Source organism: Callospermophilus lateralis, chromosome 2 (genome assembly GCF_048772815.1).
Source record: "Callospermophilus lateralis isolate mCalLat2 chromosome 2, mCalLat2.hap1, whole genome shotgun sequence".
NCBI classification, from domain to species: domain Eukaryota; kingdom Metazoa; phylum Chordata; class Mammalia; order Rodentia; family Sciuridae; genus Callospermophilus; species Callospermophilus lateralis.
Window position 1 is genome coordinate 20,150,126 of NC_135306.1, and position 24,583 is coordinate 20,174,708.

Genomic DNA, 24,583 nt, shown 5'->3' on the forward strand with positions numbered 1-24,583 from the left:
TTCACAGTCATCTATCATTCTGTATTCATATATGAGCCATTTACATGAGAAATAATACTCCTTTTGGTTCATGTAAATATATGACCCTTATCACCATGATAAAGAAAAAATAAAGAAATAAAACACCCTTGTAAGCTACTCCCAATCTCCTGACTCACAGAAACAGTAAGATAATAAATGGTCACTTAAGCCAATAAATATTGGGATAAATTAAGTCACATAAATTATAAGGCAATTATTCAATTTTAAAAATTGTGAAGACAAAATACAGTTTTCAGATACACAAGTACATTCTGACTAAGGAACAAAGACCTCCCAGTTTTGGGGTCTTTGATTTTCTCAGTAAAGAATGATGACAGATTGAAGCCATGCCCGTTGCAAGTGCACTACAAAACGTGGAATTGTCCCATGTAAACCAAGAACAGCCCCATGCATTCAAGAAATGCGTCACCTGCGGAGCAAATGGCTTCCTTTCATATGAACTTATATATAATGCTATTATGTGTAGAAAATTCATGTTATTCTACCTTCCGTGATTTTCCTTTGGATTTTATTATTATAATATTTTTAAATTACATACATAAAGTCATAATTTTAAGTCTAAAATTGTCAATTGTATATTTACAGACTACTCATCATCCCTCTCTATTTCATATTACAACTTTTTCCTCCATAATTAAATATGTATTATTTTATAATGATGAGCATCTGTTATGTGCTTGCTGATGGCTTGAAGCCACACAAGGGAATCCATAATTTATTTTCATTATCTTTCACAATAATGTTATTTTTTTTTAAATTATCAAATAAGGTTTTCCAGAGGAACAAGTTTAATACAAGAAAAAAAAAAAAAAAAACGAGAAGAAGCAGGGAACTATGAACAAGTGTGGGTTTTGTGCGGATGCTGGTGCAATTCAGCTGTCACTGGGCTGTGAAAACCAATGCGTGTGACGTGCCTAGCACAGAGGGCACAGCCACTAGAAATGTATGGCGGAGACTTCCATGTCTGGGGTGGCAGAGCCACTGAGGAAAACTGGAAAAAAAAAATATACAAAATGTTAAAAGCATCTTCTTAGAGCCATAACCAGATAGAGAGGAAGGGCTGAACGCCTCTGGGGGATGGAGGGCTGCGGAAGGACACCTAGTGTCTCCCTGAGCTAATTCCTCCTGAGATATCTCCAGACTCCAGTGGGACAGCTGAAGGGCCAAGCAGAGTTCTCGGCCACCTCTCAGGTCTTGAGGAAAAAGGGCTCAGAGAACAGGGCATCCCGAGAAGTCAAGTTCTTCTGAGCCCCTACCATTTGGGACCCTAAAGGGTTGCTCCTTAGGAATAGGGAAAATTATAACCACACACAGCTCCTCAAGGGACCATAGCTCAACCTCAAACAATCTCAGTCCCTAACATTTAATTAAGATTATCCTACTACTCAGAGGCTAAGGTGGGAGGATCACTTGAGCCCAGGAGTTCAAGACCAGCCCCAGCAACATTGTCAGATGAGAGGGAGGGAGAAGAGAAGGGGGAGAAGAGGAGGAGGAGGAGGAAGAAGAGAAGAAGAGGAGGGGGAGGAGGAGGAGGAAATGATCATCGCAGAATGCTAGCTAGTGACCCCACAAAGTGACAAGCAAATAAAGATCTTTTTGAAGGAAGACATCATCTCAGGTCTTCATGAAGAAAGATGCCACCTCCACACCTGCTCCTTGGTTAGACAGAGCGGAGGGGGGTGAGCGAAGGATTAAAAAAGACATGCCAGGCAAATGTTATGACGAGTACCTACGTTAATATCAGGAAAAGTAGATTTTATCTAGAAATAAGGAGAAATCTTCATAGCAAAAGAAGATTTCATAATAAGAGCTTCTATTCACCAGAAAGATAATCATTCTAAATTTGCATATTCTTAATATAGCTTCAAAATTGGAGTCTACAACTCCAATGGGAAGTAGACAAGTTTACAATTATAGTGGGAATTTTTAACACACCTCGATTGGTAACTGATAGAACAAACTGGGAAAAAAATCAACAAGGATACAAAATATTAGAGCAATGTAATTAGCAAGTTTGACCTAAACTTGACATTTGCAAAGAACACTCATACAACTGCTGCAAAATTCTTTCTGAGCGCTCAGAAAACACCTAGAAAAACTGGCTATCTGCTGGGCCATCGAGCAAACCTCAATGAATTTCAAAAAACTGCTGGATACAGAGGATGTTTTCTGATCAAAATATAAAATAAACAACAAAAACATTGCTAGAAAAAAAATTGGGGGCTGGGGATGTGGCTCAAGCGGTAGCGCGCTTGCCTGGCATGCGTGCGGCCTGGGTTCGATCCTCAGCACCACATACAAACAAAGATGTTGTGCCTGCCGATAACTAAAAAATAAATATTAAAATTCTCTCTCTCTCTCTCTCTCTCTCTCTACCTCTCTCTCTCTCTAAAAAAAAAAGAAAGAAAAAAAATTGAAAATTAAGAAATATACTTCTAGATTATCCATGGATTGGAGGAGAAATAAACAATGGAAACTAGAAAATATTTTGAACTGAATCATAATTTATATATCAGACATGAGCTTCTAGATATTGGTAATATTCAATTTTGACTCTGGTGAAAGAAAGGTACGTGCTTTATGATAAGTCACTGAACTGCCCCAGCGGGGGCACTTTTCTATATGTTTGTAATACTTCATAATAGAAAAGATTTAAAAGGAGCATCCATAAAATTTAAAAAAAAAAAAAAAAAAAAAAAAGAACAGAGAGCTATTGACCCATCAGAAGCTCTGAAAGCTCCCAAGCAGATGGATTCCAAGAGAGGAAAAGCAGTAAACTCTGAAGACTCCGACCAGCACTGGATGAGCTCCTGAGAACGGACGGTTTCCCGAGCCAAGCCTGGGAGGGCTGAACACAGGGATCATGGAGCAGCCAGCAGGGACACACCGAAGGGCTGACCTCACACTGCCTGACACAGGCCACAGCTGGGACAGAAGAAGATGGATTCTTTATCTCCATGGCCTCTGGTGAGGGGCAGGAAAAGGGTAGAACAGGGCCCCAGTGAACATGGAAAAGGAAAACAAAGGCCAGTGAGCCCACGCTGTGCCTTAGCCCACTCTGCCTTCAACACAGTCTTCCTTCTGATGAACCCGACACCTCAGGCCCATGCTAGAGCCTGCACTGAGAGCTCCTCCCCACAGCTCCCATCGTGCAGGTTCACCTGGGGGTGGCATTTCTAAAGAGAAGTGGGTTGTCTTCCACGTCCACAGCTACCTACATCCCTCAGAACACGTCCAGCCTGTCCATCGTCCCCTGGCCCACACACCCTGCAGAAAGGGCAACCTGTTCTCTGTCGGATCACTCACCACTTCCAGGATACAGAGACCTTAAGGAGGGTGACAATTTGGTTCAGAGACTGCAGACAGGTTAATAAATTGGCTCATCAGGCAAGCTGATACACTGGAATCCCTTCAATAAGACATTCTATAAATATTTATCCACATTTTTTGTGATTTTGATTTTTATTTTCTATATAAAATATTCTACCCAAAATTCAGATGGAAACTCAAGGGACCCAGGACAGTCCAAATAATCTTGAAAAAGTAGAACAAATTGAAGGATTTATACATCTAATTTCAAAACATAACTACAAAGCAATAGTAAGACAGTGTGGTACTGGCATAATGATTGATAAACAGATCAGTGGAATAGAATTGAGAGTCCAGAAATAATCCCATGATCAATTGCTTTTTTAAAATATTTTTTTAGTTGTAGATGGACACAATACCTTTATTTTGTTTATTTATTTTTTTAATGCCCGTGCCTCACACTTCACTTGCAAGGCAAGTGTTCTGCTACTAGGCCACAATCCCATCCTTCAATTGCTTTTTAATAAAGGTACCAAGATCATCCAGAGGAGGCATAAAAATATTATCAATAAATGATACTGGGACAACTGGATAGCCACATACAAAAGAATAAAATTGGACCCTGAGCTCATATCATATACAAACATTAACTAAATGTGGATTAAAACATAAATGTAAGAGTCAAAACTATGATACTCTTAGAAGACAACAGAGTAAATCTTGTGACCTTTCACCTAGCAAGAGATTCAGATTATGACATCAAAAGTACCAACAACAAAAGAAAAGATAAATTGGACTTCTACAAAATTAAAAACACTTGGTCTTCAAAAAACAATATAAAGAAAGTGAAAAAATCTACAGATTGAAATAAAATATTTGCAGATCATATATCTGATAAGGGGTTTACATCTAGAATATAGGAAAAAACTCTTCTAACTCAGTAATAGAAAAAAATAGCCCAATTTAAAAATGAGCAAAGGAATCTGAAGAATATTGCAAATATCAATATCAAGAATATATGCAAATATCAATAAGCATATTAAAAAGGCTCAACATCACTGGTGTTTAGGAAAATGCAAATGCAAACCATAATAAGATACCACTTTACAATTCACTGGGATGGCTGGAACTAAAAAGTCAGATAATAAGAAGTATCAGTGAGGATGTGAAGAAAGCAAAACCTGCATACATTGCTGATGGTGTAAAATGGTGCAGACAGTGTGGAAAAGTTTGACAGTTCCTCAGCTAGATAAACACAGAGTTAACATATGATCCAAGAATTCTACTCATAGGTATAAGAGAGAAAAAAGAACATCTGTCCACACAAAAATTTGTACATAAATGTTTGTGGCAGCATTATTCATAAGAGCCAAAAAGTGAAGGCAACTTAAGTATTCAACAACAGATGGGTGGATAAACAGGATGTGGTATGTCCATACTACAAAATATTATTCAACCATAAAAATGAATGAAATGATACATGCTACAACATAATTAAACCTTGAAAACATCATAAGTGAAAGAAGTCAGTCCCAGATAAACATGTATTATATGAATCCTTTTATATAAAATGTTCAAAATAGGCAAATACTCAGAGACAGAAAGTAGATTAGCGATCGTGTAGACTTGAGATGAGGCAATGAAAATGTTATAAAATTAACTGTGGTAATGTTTGCACAATTTCCATTGAATTGTACACTTTAAATAAATGAATTGTATGTATGTGAATTATATCTCAACAAAATTTTTACCAAAAAAATGTTAATGAATATCCTAATCAAAACAAAAGATATAATCCTGGGGGAAATATTATGAATACTTCTAACGTCTTCTTCAAAGTACACCAATTATTACAATGAAGAAAAAAATTCCCTCTAGAGTAGTCAGGTCCTAGACTCAGCTTGCATAACTCTCCCCTGAAGTGAACACCCCCACAGAAGTGAACATTTCCAGAAGGTTCAAGTTCAGGTACAAGTCTTGGCTCATGAGAGATCTTCCTCTCTCTGGGCCCAAGCCGTCAGGAAAAATAACCCCTCTGCACAGGGAGTTGCAAGACCAGGGAAGAAACAAGGGCTGTACTCTAGAGAAGGGTGTTATCTTTACTATGGATACTTGGAAGGTCAGGTTTGTCCAGGCCTTTGTGACAGTAGCTGCCCAGCTGGTATTTGGAAGAACTCCATCTGCAAACTTAGCAGCTTGGGAGTGGAGGCCTACTGCCCCTTTCTCCACTTTAAGTTGAAGGGCAGCCCTGGGAGTCTCCCAAGGTCTGTCTTGGAGGAGAGAATTCTCCCACCTCGGCTGCAAGCCAGATACCCAATGAAGAAGTCAGATTACAGCCTCCAGGGTGCGCCACAGGAGGCAAGGCTACCTGGACTGACCCTGCACCTGTTGAGTCGCTGAGTCAAAGGAAAGTGGGTGAATGAGATATCCAGAAACTGAACCTTGATTGCACTGGAGCTGCCTGCTAATGGGAAACTCCGTGGTGACAAGCCGGGTCTCTGAAAGATTAACTGAAGCGTGATTATTCCAGCCAAGTGAGGCAGAACCAACTGCAGCTGGCACCAGCGGCCGGGCAGCAGGTGGTGTCCCGCGACTCGCTGCGCCTGAGCCTGTTCCCTGAGCCCTTCTGGGCGATCAGAGGAGGAAGGAGCCAGAGAAGTCGCCCCCAGATGGGGAGAGAGCTGCCCAACATCGCCTTTCACCACTGAGGGTATGGGGGGGGGGCAGCCTTGCCCCCAAGGCACTTACCAAATGTGGAGAGGTAGAAGGAAAGGTCCCGGCGGGCGCGCTGGTTCCCGAAGGAGACGCGGTGCAGGGAGCCCTCCATGGCGGCCCTGCTGCGGGAGGGGCAGGGTAACCCGAGGTGGCTGTGTTGTGCGGGTAACCGGGGCAGCGGGCTCGCCCGCTCCCTGCACCAGCGCCTCGGAGCGGCGGCGGGCGGGAGCGGAGGCCCGGCTGCGCGGCGCTGGGGAACGGCCGCGCGCGCCCGGCCCTGATTGGCCCGCGCTGGTTTGAATGGGGAGATTTCCACCTGATCTGGCAGACGCGGGCCAAGGGGAGGAGGCGTGGGCGCCCGGAGCAACGAGGACAGTCACCAGCAGTCAGAGGAGCCGGTTGCACCCAGCAGCTGTGCCAGGACCCCTGGCTCCAGCACCGCACTTGGGGCTCAAAAGTGCCAGCCCTGAAAGGGGCCAGTTGCGCCCACTCGGGCGGGCTTAGCCTGCTCGCCCAGCTCCCCCAGGCTGCAATTAGCCAGAGCTTTGAAGCTCCGACCTGTAATCATCAGACCCAAGCAAGGGCAAAGGAGCACCCTCCTAGCCAGGGGCAGTAGGGTTTGGGAAAATGTTCTCTGCATTTGGACAAGCCACCCCCACCAGAGGTTCCAGCCTCTTTCCAAACCCTGCCAGCCCAGATGGCCCTTCTGAATCTCCCTTGGATGAGAGCAGCCTAGGACAGGTACATATGGGAGCAGCTTGCACCAGCCAGCCTCATGGTCCTCCATGTGCAGCCTGGTGCCATCAGACAGTAGGGCAGGCCCCCAGCATCTGAGGACAGGGAGGGGAGTTGAGAAAGTGGGTAGGCACTTTGAATCTCCAGAGCCTGGTGCAAGCAGGCAGAGCTAGAAGGAAGGTCAGCCCTGTGTGGATTTGTCGGCAAACATTCATGAGACACCTCCAGGGAGCAGATTCACACCAAGACATCTGCTCTGCAAATCTCTGACTGTTGCCACTGTGGGAGGGAAAGCTGCTGGTCTCATGTAAATCTAAAAATGGGAAGTGTTGGTGTTTGTCCCTGATCCCTGACTTCATTACCAAGTGGGTATTTGTGGTTCCATGATCCACTCAAGACAAAATTGGGGGAGGCAAGAGAGAAGAGTTATATATATATTGAGTACCAGGTGCCAGAAGCTGAGCTGTGCAATTAACACATATCATCTCATCTGATCTTCCCCTAAGCCTAGGAAGTATTAGCTCCAATTTACCAAGGAGAAATCTGAACCCCAGGTGGAATCGGTAGGTGACGTGCCCAAGGTTTGCAGAACTAGGAACAGGCAGAGCTTAAATTGGACCCTCTGCCCCAAAGGCTGTCACCTTCTGCTCTTCCTTGGCTTCCACACCTGCCCCATGGTCAACAGCAAGTGGAGGTAGCAGACCTGATTTCTTGAGGCAGTAAGAAAACTAGATGCCACAGGTTCAGCTGGTCACCGGTAGGAAGCAGAAACTAGAGGAGGCTTAAAATCAACAAACTACTGGTCAAGTGCAAATGAGTCACATACAAGTGGGTGGATCATTTGAATCCTGGTACTGTGTAAAGCCCTGTCCTGCTCTTGCCTCACCTACCCCACACACACCATGAACACTACCCTTAGCAGGAGTGGGCTCACTCCCCATTGGCAGATGGCTTACCTGCACCCTGGATTTGGGCACGCTTGATCCTCTTCCTGGCTGGAGAAGTCTGAGTCCAGACATCCATTTTGGGCAGGGAAGTATCCTGGCTTAGCCACTCCACCCAGTCATGGAAAATGGGCAACCTCAGGTTCAAGCCACAGGGTGCAGACAGGACACTGCGCTCCAGGGTGCTGCAGCGCTGCAGGAGCAAGATCAGAGCAGGAGTTAAACATGGCCCAAGGACGCCCACTGTGAGGGCTTGTTCACTCCTGGTAGGAATTATAAAGCAAGGCATTCGGAAGCCAGGGCACAGGAAGGTTACACAGAAGAGAAGGGCTATGTGCCCAAGGTGACAGTCACCCTCTTTACAGCTCTTCCAGCGACCATTGTAGAGCCTTATACTGCGGAAGAGCCCCTTGGACAGGAGGCTTCGAGCAACTTGCAGGTGCAACACTCAGGAAGGTGGGACCTGGGAGGAGAATTGCATTGTCTGAATGTTGCCTGGGAGACAAAGGACAGAGGCCCATACTGTGCCCTTCACCTGCTATCGGGATCAAGGTCCCACTGCCTCAAAGTTTCCCTCCTGACTCCTTCTGCCCCACTCGGCAGCTAACCTGTTCAGTTGGGAGACCCCAAGGCCAGCCTGATCCTGATCCCCTCTGTTGGAACCACCTATACCACCTTTGCTGCCACAGCAAATGTTCCTTTACTGAGTGGGTCCCTGGAAGTTCCCTTTGCTTAAAAAAACAGGTCATTTTTCCTCCCTTAGGAGTTGGAGGACAAGTGAGTGGGAGCATGGGCAGGGGCACTGCAGGGACTTGCCCTACTGACCCATATTGCCATCCACAGTTGACATTCAGAAAGAGTCAGGTCCTAGCCCTGTTTTCCCCAAGAAGGAAGGGGGGCTGAGAAGCAAGTCTGGCTCTCTGTGACATGCCCAGGGGACTCAAGCACCCTCTAGGGTCTCAGTATCTCTTTTTCACTCCACTTGCACTCACACACACTCTACATGTACATAAATTCACTTGGCACACACCCACAGCACAAACATACACATGGCACACATCCTGCACACACATAGACCACACATACCTTAACACACCCCACATGCATACACACAACACACTACACTCACACCTCACACCTATATACAAACACACCCTGCATGCTATACATGCATCAAATGCACACACACACATGCACACACATAAAATACATTTAAACATGCCACATGCATACACAGATTGATGATAGACATTTTTTGAAGACTGCAAAAATAATGAATATTTGAATTTGGAAAGAAGGAACTAAAAGGATTTATTTGGGTGCATTTTTACATTAACTATCAAAGATCTTTGTGACTTTATGCCATCTGGCCCAATAACCAAAAAAAATTTGTAAAATAATAATAAAGGAGACTTGGACTGCCAGATGTTAAATAATGTTTTAATAATGTTATACCAGAAAGAAAGGACAAACAGATCGATAGAATAGAAAGTCCAAGGGGAAAAATCGTTTTATTTAGAGAAGAAAAATAGATTCATTTCAAAAAGTTGAAAGATAAATAAGCTAATTCAGAGGAAATTTTTAAAGTTGAAATTTATTTAAAGAAAAAAGAGACTTCAACAATAAAATCAAAACATGGCCTTTGAAAAGATCAATAAAACATCCAGGCACATTGGCGTGCACCTGTAATCCCAGTGGCTCAGGAGGCTGAGACAGGAGGACTGTGAGTTCAAAGCCAGCCTCAGGAAAAGCAAGGCACTAAGCAACTCAAAAAAAAAAAATAATAATACAAAATAGGGCTGGGGATGTGGCTCAGTGGTTGAGTGCCCCTGAGTTCAATCTCCAGTACCCTGCCCCCCCAAAAATCAATGAAATCGACTTCTGGCAAAACTTAGCAAAGAAAGCTACAAATAAGTTTAGGAAAGAGGAGGATAACTAAGATATAAAGGTAATTTTTTAATTGTAAGAAAAAATGTTGCAACTTATAAATTTGAAAATTTGAAGAGAAATAAATAATTTTCTAGAAAGTATTAACTAAAATTAGTACAAGAATTTGATAGATGTCTAGAGCTATACTTGTAGATCTAATAGATGTTTATATCTATACATTATAGATTTATGATGTTTAATAGATCACTAACCAGAAAAAAAATACAAAAGAAAACCAAAAATCTACCGGGAAAAATTCCAAGAAGTCTAGCTGGGCACGGTGGCACATGACTGTAATCCCAGCAGCTCAGAAGGCTAAAGCAGGAGGATTCTGAGTTCAAAGCCAGCCTCAGCAACTAAGCAAGGTCCTAAGCAACTCAACGAGAGCTGTCTCTAAATAAAATATTTTATAAAGGGCTGGGGATGTAGCTCAGTGGTAAGAGCCCCTGGATTCAATCCCCAGAACCAAAAAAAAAAAAAAAAAAATCTAGGAAGTCCAGACAGTTTTAAAGGCCGATTCTGTAAGACTTTCAAGATTTAATTCCTATTTTAGAAAGATCACTCTAGTGAATCTCGCGTGGGGGGCGGGTGATATGAGAGTTGGAAGCAGAAAGTGGTTAAGAGAAGTCTTTTCCAGTCACATTCGTAAAAGATGGCAGCAACCAAGTAGTAGAGTCAACAGAACTTGGTGATTGAGAGGAAGAGTGAATGCGAAAAGCTCTGACTTGAGAAATTAAATGATTAGAGGTAACCTTTACAGAAATGGAGAACTGGGGAGGGAGGGCTGAACTGAGGGGGGAGGCCCAGACTGAGGCTGCGAGGGGAGAACCCCTCTGTGCCAGCTAAGTGAAGATGGCAAGTGGAAATACTGGTCTGGAGCTCAGGAAAGTACACAGGCTAGAAATGCAGATTCAGGAATTCCCAGGGAAGCCGTGTATGATAAGAGGGCCCAGGGAGGGGCTGGGGCTGGGGCTCCATGGAAGAGCACCTGCCTCGCACATGTGAGGCACTGGGTAAGATCCTTAGCACCACGTAAAAATAAATAAAACAAAATAAAGATATCGCATCCATCTATAACTAAAATATATTACAAAGAGAGAGAGAGAGAGAGAGAGAGAGAGAGAGAGCTCCCAAGGGGGACATTCAGTGTAAGAGGAAGGCTGGGGACAGAACCAGGAAGAGGACAGATGGAGAAAGAAAGGCCGTAGGGGGAGAAGGAGAACCAGGGACGCATTAAGAAGGAGATAATTGTCAACAATGTCAAATGTTTTTGAAAGGTCAAGTAGGTTAATAACTGAGAAGTGTCCGTTGGATTTAGCAACAAGGCAGTCATTGTTGACCTTCCATCCCAGAATAAAATGCTGGGGAGGCAACAGTTCCCACATGAATGAAAATGTACCAAATTCACTCAAAAAGGAAAAGGACCCTGGGCTCAAGGCCAGAGATTATTCTTGGGTCAGGTTTTTATTTTTTTTTTTCCTTGTCCTAAATTTAATCAGTTGGAAGGCTTTGTTAAGTGCTGTTTTATTCACCCTTGAAAGGTGTGCCTCTTCAGAGCATGTCTGTAATTCATCTTTAAGGTAGGACAGTTGTCTTTGGGTGAGTGGTTCTCTACGGGAGCAGATTCTGGTTGCTGTAAATACCACTGAGAAACTTTTTAATTTCCCTCAGATGAAAAAACCTTTGGTGACCTATATGTGCAAACAGGGTCTGAGTGGGAACCAAGGAAAAAATGGAAGATTTCAAGTGTGAGCAGAGAGATATTGCCTAAAGGTGAAAGAGACCAAAACCTTTGCCACCAAAAGAAAGTGAAATAGTGGAGGCCAAAGATAAAAGCCAAAGACTTAAAAAGATCCTTTGTATGTAGGTTGGAAGCGCTTTCAGCCTCTTCCAGAAGCACCCCCTCCGCTGGCCTGATAGTCAGCAACTTGATTTGGCATAGTCTACATCCCAGAAATCCTCAAAAGTGTTTCAAACTTAAAGAACAAGATGACTTCACTTCTTGCCAAGATGGAATAACAGAGACTGGATTTTCCCTTTCCCCTAAAACAACTAAAAGAGTGGACAAAATGTATGAAATCATGGTTTTTCAAGCTATTGGACATCAGGGTACAATGTCCATGGAGGAACAGAAAAGCAGGTGAGTCCTATGGTTGAGCCAACTTATTGCCAGGAGACACTTTCCAAAAGGGAGAGAGTGCTTAGGTGAACTCCAGTCCCTGAGTTGAGTTCAGAAGGTGGAGGCAGAGAGTGTTCGGAGGCCAGAATACCAGAGAGGAGAGAACCTCACAAGAGGGACCTCCAGAGACCTGCAGGGGTCCTCCCTCAAGTCTTCTGATAAGCTCTTGGCTAAGAGGGAAGTGCCCCAAGACTGGGGAAAGAGCCACCCACCCTAAAGGATGACGGAGAACAATCACTGAAGCCTACATAGGGCCAGAAGTAGTTCTTATTCTCCTCAACCAGAGTGGAAAGACCCCCTGATTCATGAGGCACTAGGCAGAGTACTTAGAAGGGTATTGCCTGAGTTGTGCCCTAGATTAAATACTACTCTGTTCCCATCAAAAGAAGCTTAAAAGAAAAACCCAATAGGATCCAACCGTTCCTAAGGAACTTAATTGCATTCCAGAAGAATCCCAAGAATATTTTTAGGAATATAAAGATATCCAGCCTGCAATAAGGTAAGATTCATAATGTCTGGGACCCAGTAAAACGTTCCCAGGCACGCAAAGAAGCAGGGCCCCTGATAAGGAGAAAAACCAACTGATAGGAATAAGCCTAGAAATGACACAGATATAGAATCAGTAGGCAAGGACATTAAAACAGCCATTAGAACCACATTCTATATGTTCGAGAAGTGCTTTAGGGGATGTGGCTCAAGCGGTAGCACGCTCACCTGGCATGCGTGCGGCCCGAGTTCGATCCTCAGCACCATATACAAACAAAGATGTTATGTCCGCCGAGAACTAAAAAAATAAATAAATATTTTAAAAAAAAGAAGAAGTGCTTTAAAAGTATGTTAAGACATGGAAGATACAAAAAAGCCCCAACTAAACATGATAAAGGGAAGCATACAGTGTCTGAGATGAAAAAATACCCAGGATGGGATTAATAACAGATTGAACACTGCAGGGCTAGAAAATAGTGAACTTGAAGACACAGCATAAAAACCACCCAAGATGAAACACAGAGACCAATAAAGAAGAAATTTTTAAAATGAGCAGAGCACCAGTGAGACAACTTCAAGCAGCCTAATAGATATGGGACTGGAATCCCCGAAGGAAAGCAGGACAAAACATAATTGAAAAAATAGTGGTGGGGGTGTGACTCGGGGGTAGAGCACTTGTCTACCATGTGCAAGGCCCTGGGTTGCAAAAGGAAAGAATTTCCCAGCACTGCAAAAAGAAAAGAAGAAGGAGGAGAAGAAGAAATAAAAATGGTTGGTTTTTTTTTTTTTTTTTTTTTTTGCAAATTTGATAAAAACTATAATTCCACAAATCCAAGGAGCTCAATGAACCTTGAGAAGAAGAAATATGAAGAGGCCCGTACCAAAACACATCATGATCAAATTGCTTAAAACCAGCAGAAAGAGAAAATCTTTAAAAAGCAGCCCCCCTGAAAGCCCACATTACATACAGAGGAATAAAGATGACATCAGACTTCTCATCAGAAACCATGTGCCACAAAACACAATGAAGCAACACCGCTGAAGTACTGAAAGAAAAAAAAAAATTGTCAACCAAAATTCTTTACCCAGCAAAAATATCTTTCAAGATGAAGGCAAAATAAAGATTTTTTTCTCATATTTACAAAATGTGAATGCATGCAACATCTACAAAAATACATCGAAGGAAATGTTGAAAATCTTCTAAGCCGAGGGAAAACGATAACCATACTGAGTTCTGGACCTACACAAAGAAATGACGAGAAGAACACTAGAAGCGGTAACTATGTGGGTACGTATAGAAAACATTTTTCTTGTTAAGTCTCTGAAAGAACAATATAACTAGGCTGAGGAACTGTTGACTAAAAAACATCCAGAGCTCCCTGCATCCTGGAAGAAATTGTTATATGCTGCCTTGTCTAAATTCTGATGAGATAATTGCACGAAGCAAACCCCAGGGAAGCCATTAGCAAGTTAGCATTTGCAGTCATGTGGGAGCGTGGATTCTACTTATGGAAGAAAATAATGCAGACATGTTTGGTATAAAATGCAGCCACCACAGCTGACATCTGTGTCTCAGCTGGACTGCGGTCAAGCTTGAATGTAAGGCTTCTGGAGACCAAAGCCTATTTCTGGCTCAGTGTACGGTGACAGTGAAGTGTCCTTCCGGTGGACAGTAGCAGATAACAGTTGGGAAGAGGCCACGGCCTCCAGAGATCCCAAAGGTTCTTCAGGGGGATTTCACTGGGATCTGGGGGACCCATCTAAGTTGGTGTCACTGGCGTGGTAAAGAGAAGTGGCATTCATTCTCTTCATTTCCGCATTCTTTCCAATCTCTCCCGCCCTGCTCTACAGGCATGCCAGTCACACAGCAGCCACCATTGACTCCCCAATCGAAAAAAATCATTGCTTGCTCTCCAGCCTCATCCACCTGGCTGCAATTTTCCTCCCACCCCTGATGGTTTCTCTGCCTTATGACTTCCTGCCTTCTTGTGAAGCTGTGTTCGCTGGCCTCCCCTCGCTGGCTCTGTGCTCTCTCCCTCTGCAAATCTGTGTCCCCCTTTTTGCTACTCTCCTCTTTTCTGAAGATGACTCTCAGATCTCTGTTCAGTACCAGGGGTCAGGGCCACCTCAGTCTTGATTCACCCGCCACCAGTCTTCCTCTCTGTGCCCACGGTCTCCCTGACAGCTCACTTCGACTGTAGCCCTGACTGTCTGCTTCTGCCCAGTCTTGAGCTGCTTGGATGCAGTGACTGATGTGTCTTCTTCATATCTGCCCACTGCCCACAGGCCCTGGCACACATTCTAAAAAGCTCACTCTTGCCATGGAATTCAGCTCTAAAATCAGCATATAAGACACAGATTGTGAGTAGCCACAACTACCCTCAAATAATCCCTTATGTCAATCATAAAATACACTTGGTTTTGTGAATAAAAAAAGGGAACGGCAAATTTACCTTCGGCATCTTGCCCTCCCTCTGGGAGCTACTTCACCCGAGTGGGAGAGCTGGAGCATCCCCATGAATTACATTATATTATCTCTGCCACTCCTTCTTCTCACTGTGCTTTTATTTTTAATCCCTCATATTGATTGGGTCTCCATAAGTAAAACGCACATGCAGCCGCCACTCCAGGGTGAAGTTTGAGGAATGAACCCCTTTATCTTTCCCTAACCTGGTTGCTTCCCTTGACTTCACCTTTCTGGCAGTGACAGTACCTCTCTGAATCAGGCTGAAAACTCGGACTCCTCCTCCCTCATCTTCTCTTTCTGGTTTCGAGGTCATTGTTCACCCTTCCTCCCTTTGTCTCCATCCTTACTGCCACCTACTAATCCAGGCCTGACCACTTCCCATCGTGACTTCTCTGATAGCCTCCTAACTGGCCCTGCTGGACTGGCTCCAGGTTTCACAGTGCCCTTAGATGAAGGGCAGGAATTTCTGAAGCAGGAATTCAGTCCCATCACTCCTCCATTCAAAAGTCATCCGTGGCTCCCCATTGGCCCTTCACTCCAGTCCAGGTCCTCTGCAGTCTAGTCACAAGCTGTCTCCAGTCCTACTTCCCACTCTTCTCAGACAGGAACACCATATTCCTTGCCTGTCCTCCAAACTTGTCCACTTACGTCACTTCCCTCCTCCTCAAATGGCCCCTACACAAATATCTCCACTTGCCAAAACCCAACCCAGCTTCAAATGGTAACATCCCTAGTGACCCCTTCTTCCCATCACTATCGTTCTGTTTGTACCACTTACCTCACATGGCTCCATCGGGTACCTTAAAGAATGAGAAGGGTCATAAATATTTTTCATTCATTCATCATACATTAGAGAGCATTTACAAATGTGGCAGGTGCTCACTAGGTGTGGAGAAGTGCAGTGAGACAGGGCCCTGGCACTCAAAGAACCCATAATCTGACCATGGAAGGTGGCGATGAACCCCAACAGGTCATGAACCCCAACAGGGACCCCGAGAGAAAAAGTAAAAGAGGTCATCATCTAGACAGTGGTCAGAAAGAAAGTGTATTTCCAAATTAAGGAAGATATAAACTGAGACCTAAAGAATGACTAGAAAGTAGCCAGGCAGAAGGAGAAAAAATGTTCCAGATTAAAGGGAAAAATGGAAAGTCTGAAAGTAATAGAGGACATGGCTCATTAGAAGACCCCAAAGGAGAAATGAATCACGGCCGGAGCACATAGAATAGGGTGGGAGCAGGGGCGACTGGGGCTGGGGACACCAGCTTGGCCCAGCCTTGCAAGGCTTGTAAACCAAGTGAAAGAGGCTGGGTTTGGTGCCAAGACAAGGGAGAGTTTTAAAGAAAGGTACGTCATGATCGTCGTTGCTTGTTGGAAAGAAGCAAGAATGGATGGTAGTGCTGCAGATGGGGTTGATGCAGAAACCAGGTGACAGAAGACAGAGACCTGCACTAGCACTAAAGTAATCGAAGGAACAGAATGAAGTGGAAGATCTGGATGCTGACAACTGAACTCAGAAACCAATGAAGGAAAGGTCAGAGATGACCACATCATCATGGCTGCTCTTGTGGTGTGAATGAATTTATAACAAATAAATGAATAAGAGACAGAGAAGAGTAAATGACTTTTGGAGATCCTATCCAAAGCAGATCCATCCTTACAAGTAATATGGACTCAAAAAAAATTATTGGTTTACACTCCAACTTTCAGACAATTTTTGGAGTCCAGTAATCTGGGAAAGAATTTCTAAATTTAAAATTTTTTAAATTTAGAAATTCTAAATCCTAAATACTCATGTATTTTCAAACAGATGAAATCTGGTCAAGATAAACATAGGGAATGCAAAGCACTATCAGCCTGTCAGATTGCTTTTAGTATTTCTGCCTTCCCAAAACAGCCTCCTGGAGTGTCTATCCAACTGATGATTTCAGGATCATCAGTACCTCCCAACTTCCCAAAATCCTAGGCCTCTAAACCCCAGAATTTTCCACACTCTTGAAATGGTTCTTCCAATGACAGGATAAAATTGTTCAGAGGTAGTTTCATTCATTTGTCAAGTTATTTACCCAGCACCTTCTACAATCAGGTTATAACCCTGGGATTGTAACCATGACAATAGACACAGCCTCATCTCTGTGGGAGCCATCAATCACTTGAGAATTTAAATTGTACCACATATGAAAATGACGAATTTTTGGTTTTTTGTTTGTTTTTCTTCTTTTACTCACAGAAGTGTAAAATATGTTGGATGTGTAGACACTGGCCTCAAATAACCAGAGGCCTCCCATCTGAAGTGCTAAAGAAAGGGTGTCATTTTCATAGTGTTATACCACCACCTAGTGGTCACTAAAACTGGTAGCGATTGATCCAGGAAAAATTTCCCACAGAGCTGTTTCTGGAAATGACTTTCTACCATTTCTCCTTTCTCTATTAAAGATACTCTAGGCATTGACTCTTTAAATAGATGTATAAACATTCTGGTACCATATGGCAACTTAAAGATAAAATTTAGAAATTCTTGGGCTGGGGTTGTGGCTCAGTGGTAGCGTACTCGTCTGTCATGTGTAAGGCACTGGGTTCCATCCTCAGCACCACATAAAAATGAATAAATAAAATAAAGGTATTGTGTTCATCTATAATTAAAGAAATATTTTCTTAAAAATTTAGAAATTCTTTCCCAGATTACGGGGCTCCAAAGAAATTTTACTCATTACCAGGCATACTTCTGGCCTTTATTTAGTAAAAAAAAAAAAAAAAAGGCATCTGAAGGTGCTTTCATTGTCTGCTTCTACACACAGCTCAAACTGCACCAGGGATTGCTGGGAAATGTTCTCAGAAAATCATGGTGACCCAAATCAAGTAGCCCTGTTTCTAGCAGGGATCACAAAGTGGCAAAGAACAAAATAAACTTAGGTGTAGTCTCTTGGGAATATTAGTCTCCTAGGACAATATTTTAGCAAGCTAAACTTTACGTATTCTTGTCAGGTTAAATTCTATGTCAGATTCCCAAGCACTCCTGGCTGAGTCCTACCTCTGCTTCCTGTGGCCTGAGGTGGGAAATGACAGTTAACACAGTTACCTGGCTCCTTCCCTGTCAGAACATTGGGAGGCAGAAGCAAAGGGTTGGTGAGGGCCCACCCCCCTCAGGCAATCAATTCTTTTCCATATGCCTCCTTCTTCTGTTCTGCTTAAGGGTGTCCCAGTCTCAGCTTGCATTAAAGAGAAGAAATGACAGAGGCATTAGAATATAGAGAATGCAGAGAGAGAGGACCCAGATTCTAAGCCCAGACCTTCTCCTGCTGGCCTTTGGCTTTTGGCAAATTACTTACCTCTCTAGTAGGGCCACCAAGTGCACTGGAAAGGCTAGAGACCAACCCTGGGGGTGCTGCTGCCTTGTAATCATCATAGATTTGTAGGACCATTGAGAGATTTCTTTTTAACAAATGTTCATCAAGTGTCTTAAGGGGTGCATTTTTTCTATTTCACTCAAAGCCCTACTGGGTTATCTACCATCAGCCCTTTGTTCTGAGATTTATCTATAAAATGGAGACAATTCACATCTATCTACTGAGTTGGCTAGAGAACCAACCAAAACTGTGGGTGTCAAATACAGAGAAAACTAACGTGGAATGTAGGTTATGTTCCCACATTTCTGTTGATGATTATCCAACGTTGAGGTATTAGCATGTCAAAGGTGAAGCAAGTTTTAAGCTGCAAGTGTTTTTTCTTTTTGAAAATAGAAACAAAGACCAGGGTTCACATAGTAAATGTCTTCTCACTCCATAAGTATGTCATGATTCAAAAGGTAACTTTGTACTCATCAGCAGGACTTACACGAATATTCCATTTCTGAGAGTTGTTCACCAAATAAAGTAATTGAGTTGGTTGTAAACCAGTTAGACCTTCTCTTCTTGACCTGAGTCTTCAGATAAAATAAGTAAATAAAAGACAAGCCCCACTCCATCCTTGCCCCCACTGCTAACCCTAGAAATCAGATTTGTCCCTGTGGATAGGTGTGAAGTAGCTTAGAAGTGTTAAAAGTTATAAATTTTTAAAAGTCAGCCCATATAAGTCATTATATAATGGGATGTACATTCCAGAAATTATTTTCAGAAAAACACCCCACATAACACCCCTTTATTGCCTCTCGCCATTGATTCAGTTTAGTTCAGTCTAGTAACACAAATGATGTCACACAATTTTTATTTGGCTTGGAAAAAAGGAAGGAGTAGGCCACAGATCTGGCTTTCTAATTTGGTCTGTTTTGAGACAATGTTTAATCTGCCCCTCCTGTACAAACTGTACTCAGGGTAGCCAAGTAATGATGAGGGAAAGTTTTCTCTTTAGAGAAAGATCTCTGCCCAGTTTATAGTTCCACCTGTGACTCGAAGAGGAGCTTCACAAACCATTCTCCAGAGAAACTGATGAAATCACTTTGAACAAAAAAGCATTTAAAATCTCTGGAGGGGCCAGGGTGTAGCCGAGTGGTATAGCACATGCAAATACAAGGTCTAAGTTTAATCCCCAGCATTGAAAAACAAATAATAAGTTCCCTCAAAATGGCCAGAGGGCATGCAGCAAGTGAAGGCAAGAAAACCCATAGCCAGGTAGATTACACCTGTAATCTCAGGAACTCAGGAGGCTGAGGCAGGAGAACCACAAGTTCAAGAGCATCCTGGACAAATTAGCAAGACCCTGTCTCAGAAATAAAAAGGGCTGGGGATGTAGCTCAGTGATAAAAGTGCCTCTGGGTTTAAACTAAATAATCAAAAAATTCAGTGAGAAATATATGAACCAAGATCCATGTTCTCTCTGCCCCCACCCACAGTCTGCCCCCATTCCAGTCTGCTTTAGCCAGGAACACAGAGCCCTCCCTTCCCCAGCTCCAAGTCAGAGAGCTGTCTTCTTAGGAGGGAAGGATGTCAGCCTTTGTCATCCTTCCTCCGACCTTTAGTCAAGACTAAGTTCTAGGTGAGTCCAGCCAATGTAAGTGGGGATCCCTTCTTCCTCGCAGCCCCCACTGTGTAAGGAGGCTCTTCCTTGGGCACAGCGGCACTGAGAAGGGTTAGAAGTTCCCACTGGGGCAGGGTTCCACGCTGAGAAGCAAGACAAGGAGACTTGTAACTCCTGCCCCCACCACCCATCCACCAAGCACTCGACCCCTAACTCATGGGTCACTCAGAAAAGCACACCATTGTCCCCACCCACTGCCAGAGCCTTCGCTGAGAGCTTTCCCCAGGTTGTAGGCCAGAGAACAAAGAAATCAAGAAACTCATAAATAAGTGGAAATGAAAGAACACACTCCTGTGAAACCAATTAGCAAGACCCTGTCTCAAAAATAAAAAGGGTTAGGGATGTAGCTCAGCCATAAAAGTGATAAATTAAGACACAGCACATCAAAAAAATTTTTTAAATAACTGTATTTAATTTATTTATTTCTGATGATGCCTCATGCATGCTAGGCAATCGCTCTACCACTGAGCTACAGCCCAGCCCCAGCATATCAAACTTATGGGATACAACTATACCACAGAGAAACTTACAGCTATAAATGCCAATGTTAAAAGATAAGACCTGAAATCAGCAACCTATCTTCTACCTTAAGACACTGGGAAAGGAGAACAAACACAGCCAAAACAAGCCAAAAGAAGGAAATAATAGAGACAAGAGTGAAATTAATGAAACCAAAAATTTTAAGCAGAAAAAAAATCAATAAAATTAAAAACTGCTTTTTTTGAAAAGATCAACAAAATTGACAAACTTCTACCTGGTCAACCAAGAAAAAGAGAGAGAAGACTCACAAAATAGAAATAAAAAGGCAACATTACTACCAATCCTACAAAATAAAAGGGATTTTAAAAAGACTCCTAAAGCACAAGAAGTAAAATCAAGAATCAATAAATGGGATGGATTCAAACTAACAAGCTTCTTCTCAGCAAAGGAAACAAGCAATAATGTGATGAGAAAACCTACAGAATAGGAAAAAATCTTTACCACACATCGCTCAGACAGAGCACTAATCTCCAGGATATATAAAGAACTCAAAAAACTTTAACACCAAAAAAAAAAAAAAAATAGCTCAATCAATAAATGGAGTAAGGAACTGAACAGACACTTCACAGAAGAAATAAAATCAATCAACAAATATATGAAAAAAAGATCATTATCTCTAGTAATTAGAGAAATACAAATCAAAACTACTCTAAGATTTCATCTCACTTCAGTCAGAATGGCAATTATCAAGAATACAAGCAATAAGTAAGTGCTGGTGAGGACGTTGGGGGAAAGATACACTCACCCATTGCTGGTGGGACTGCAAATTGGCATAACCACTCTGGAAAGCAGTATGGAGATTCCTCAGAAAAACCAGCTGTCCCACTCCTTGGCATATACCCAAAGGACTTAAAATCAGGATACTACAGTGACGCAGCCACATCAATGTTTATAGCAGCTCAATTCACGATAGCTAAACTATGGAACCAACCTAGATGCCCTTCAACAGATGAATGATAAATAAAATGTGGTACAGTTACACAATGAAATATTACTCAGCCTTAAAGAAGAATGAAATCAAAGCACTTGCAGGAAAATGTATGGAACTGAGAATATCATGCTAAGTGAAATAAGTCAATCCCTCAAAATCAAAAGCCAAATGTTTTCTCTGAAAAGCAGATGCTGATCCATAGTGGGGTGAGGTGAGAGAGAAGAATGAAGGAACTTTGGTTTGTGTAGAAGGGAGTCAGGGAGGGGTGTGGTTGTGAAGACGGGAAGGACAGTAGAAAGAGACAGACATTATTACATGTATCTGTAATCATATATATACCTGGATGATTACACTAATGGAGTAACCCAGAACCACACACAACCAGAGGAATGAGAAATTATGCTCCATTTGTGTTCTATATATCAAAATGCATTCTACTGTAAAAATAATTAATTAATTAATTTTTTTAAAAAGTGCTAGCTGGGCATTAGTGGCGCATAACTGTAATCCCAGCGGCTCAGGAGGCTGAGGCAAGATCGCAAGTTCAAAGCAAAAGTGAAGCACTAAGCAACTCAGTGAGACCCTGTCTCTAAATAAAATATAAATAGTACTGAGGAAGTGGCTCAGTGGTCAAGTGCCCCTGATTTCAATCCATGGTACCAAAAAAAAAAAAATACTAAAAATAATTACATGCTAAAAAGTGATAATTTAGATGAAATGAACAAATTCCTAAAGACACAAACTATAGAGACTGACTCAAGAAGAAATAGGCAATCTGCATAGAATTCCAATAAGGAGACTGAATTGGTAATCAAAAACTGCCCATAAAGAAAAGCCCAGTCCCAGATAGTGTTACTGATAAATTCTACCAGCATTAAAGAATTAAATACCTTTCTTCCACAAACTCTTCCAAAAAGCAGACAAAATTGGAACATTCATTCTGAGTCCCTGATACTAACACCAAAGATATCACAAGAAAATTACAGACCAATCTCTTGTAATATGGATATGAAAACCCCTAGCAAACTGAATCTACCAACATATAAAAGTAAGCATACATCATGATCCAGTGAAATTTTTCCCAGAATTACAGGTTGGTTTGACATCCAAAAATCAATTAATATAGTGTAGTATTAACAGAATAAAAAAACAAAAACATGATCTCACATTAGACAAAAAAAGCACTTAAAAAATTCAATGTCCTCTCATCATTAAAAAAACAAAACAAAAATTCAACAAACTAGGCATAGAAGTGAACTCAATCTAATTAAGACTTCTTTGAAAAACCCACAGCTGATACCATACGAATGGTGAAAGATTGGATGCATTCTTCCTAAGATCAGGAATAAGGTGAGGATGTCCACTCTCAACACTTCAATTCAACATTTTACCAGAGGGTCTGGAGAGGGCAGTGAAGCAAGAAAAGAAAATTAAAAGCATCTCAATTGGAATGAAAGAAAGAATAATATCTCTATTTGCAGATGGCATACGTAGAGAAAATCCTAAGAAATTCACTTTAAAAAACTAATTCAAACTAATAAACAAGTTCAACAAAGTTATAGGATACAAGGTCAATATCCAAAATCAGGCAAGGATAATGGCCACTGAGACCAGAGAAGAGACCCACAGACATTATGGTCTCCTCATCAAAGTACACAATGACATTTATAAAATGTTTTTTCCAATAAATCCTGAATCAGGTTGAGACTCCCAAACTAAATAACAGTTTGCAAAAGAATAGAGAAACATGTTAAAACACCAGCTGGGGATGAAATCAGCAAAATCCAGGATGTGGGAAACTATAAACAGAAACACTCATTTCTTTAACAAATGAATGCTTAAAAAAAGAGAAAAAAAAAAGGAAGAACCTATAAATTTTTTCCATATTTCATTGGTGCATCATAACAGTTGAATTGATTGTTACATACTCAGACTTGCACGTGGTAAAACAATATAATTTGGCCAATATCATTCCCCAGTATTTCCTCTGTCTTTTCCTTCCTCCTTCGCCCTGGTTCCTTTCCTTTACTCTACTGGTTTCCCTTCAATTTCTACGAGATGCCACTCCCATAAACCTTTCTTTTCCTTTCTACAAGGGAAACATACAACCCTTGATATTCTGAGTTTGGCTTATTTTATTTAACATAATATTCTCAACTTTCATCCATTTTCCTGCAATGACAGAATTTTGCTCTTCTTTATGGCTGAATAGAATTCCATTGTATAGATATACCACATTTTCTTTATCCATTCATTCATTAAGGAACACTTAGGCTGGTTGCATAATTTTGGTGATTGTAAACTATGCTGCTATAAACATGGATATGCATTTATAACTACAGTATGATGACTTTTATTCTTTAAGATAAATACTGAGGAGTTGTATAGTTAGGTCACATGATGTGAGGAACCTATAAATTTAGAGATTTTACAGCATATCAGTCAAATGCAATTTATGGACCTTGTTTGGATTCTAATTTGAATGTACCAGGTATAAAAATAAAAACTTTAGAAGACAGGGAAATTTGGATATAATTTGATTATATTAAACAACAACTATTAATTTTTTGTTATGAAATAATTCTGGTTATTTTTAATACTTTTCTTTTAGAGATGCATAGTAAAATATTTAAGGATAAAACAGCTTTTCTTCAAATAATCTAGGTAAGGGTGAGAATGATAAAAGATTGGCTATAAATTGATAATTGTATGGAATGGACATGTGGAAGCTCATTATTTTTGTATGTTTCCAGTTTTCCTGATTTAAAAAAAAAAAAAAAAAAAGAGCTGCCATCCCTGGAACACACATTAATTTTTTATCGAAGAGGACCAGTAACCCAGCAAGAAGAAAAGTCAGCCAGTCCTTAATTAAACATAATGATGAACAATCAAGTGTCGTTCTGGAGATAAAGTAAGAGAGAAGTATCAGAAGGGAGCTCTGACCTGGTACTAGGCATCCCAGATTCAAGTCACCCAGCTCTACCACTTCCCAGATGATGACCTCAGTAAAGCCACATTCTCTCTTAGCCTCACTGATCTCACCTTTAAAATGCAATACAGAGCTTCGGACACAGTTCAGTAGTAGAATTCTTGTGGTGTGTGAGGCCCTGAGTTTGATCTCCAGCACCAAAAAATAAAAATAATTTTTTTTTAAATCTAAGATAAGCTAATGACCTCTAAATAGTAGTGTTAAATTCTCCTTCCTTAAAATTTCTCTCAGACAATGATATGTGCAGGCCCAACCCTACCTATGACAAGACTCAGGATAAGAATACAAAATCAAAGCTGGGCGCAG

At 41.7% G+C, this 24,583-nt stretch overlaps 1 protein-coding gene across 2 annotated transcripts in view; it reads right to left on the reverse strand.

The window, feature by feature from the left end:
* Rgs3 (regulator of G protein signaling 3) overlaps positions 1–6,291 on the reverse strand; it is a 116,852-nt gene extending 110,561 nt beyond the window's left edge. The window contains exon 1 of one of the 2 annotated variants that reach the window (XM_076845646.2): positions 6,100–6,273. In XM_076845646.2, coding sequence (XP_076701761.2) covers positions 6,100–6,178 — 79 coding nt within the window. In that variant the 5' untranslated portion in view covers positions 6,179–6,273. Of the gene's footprint in view, positions 1–6,099 lie in introns of both variants that reach the window. The other variant, XM_076845648.2, reaches the window with a different exon arrangement.
* Between the last annotated feature and the right edge of the window lie 18,292 nt (positions 6,292–24,583).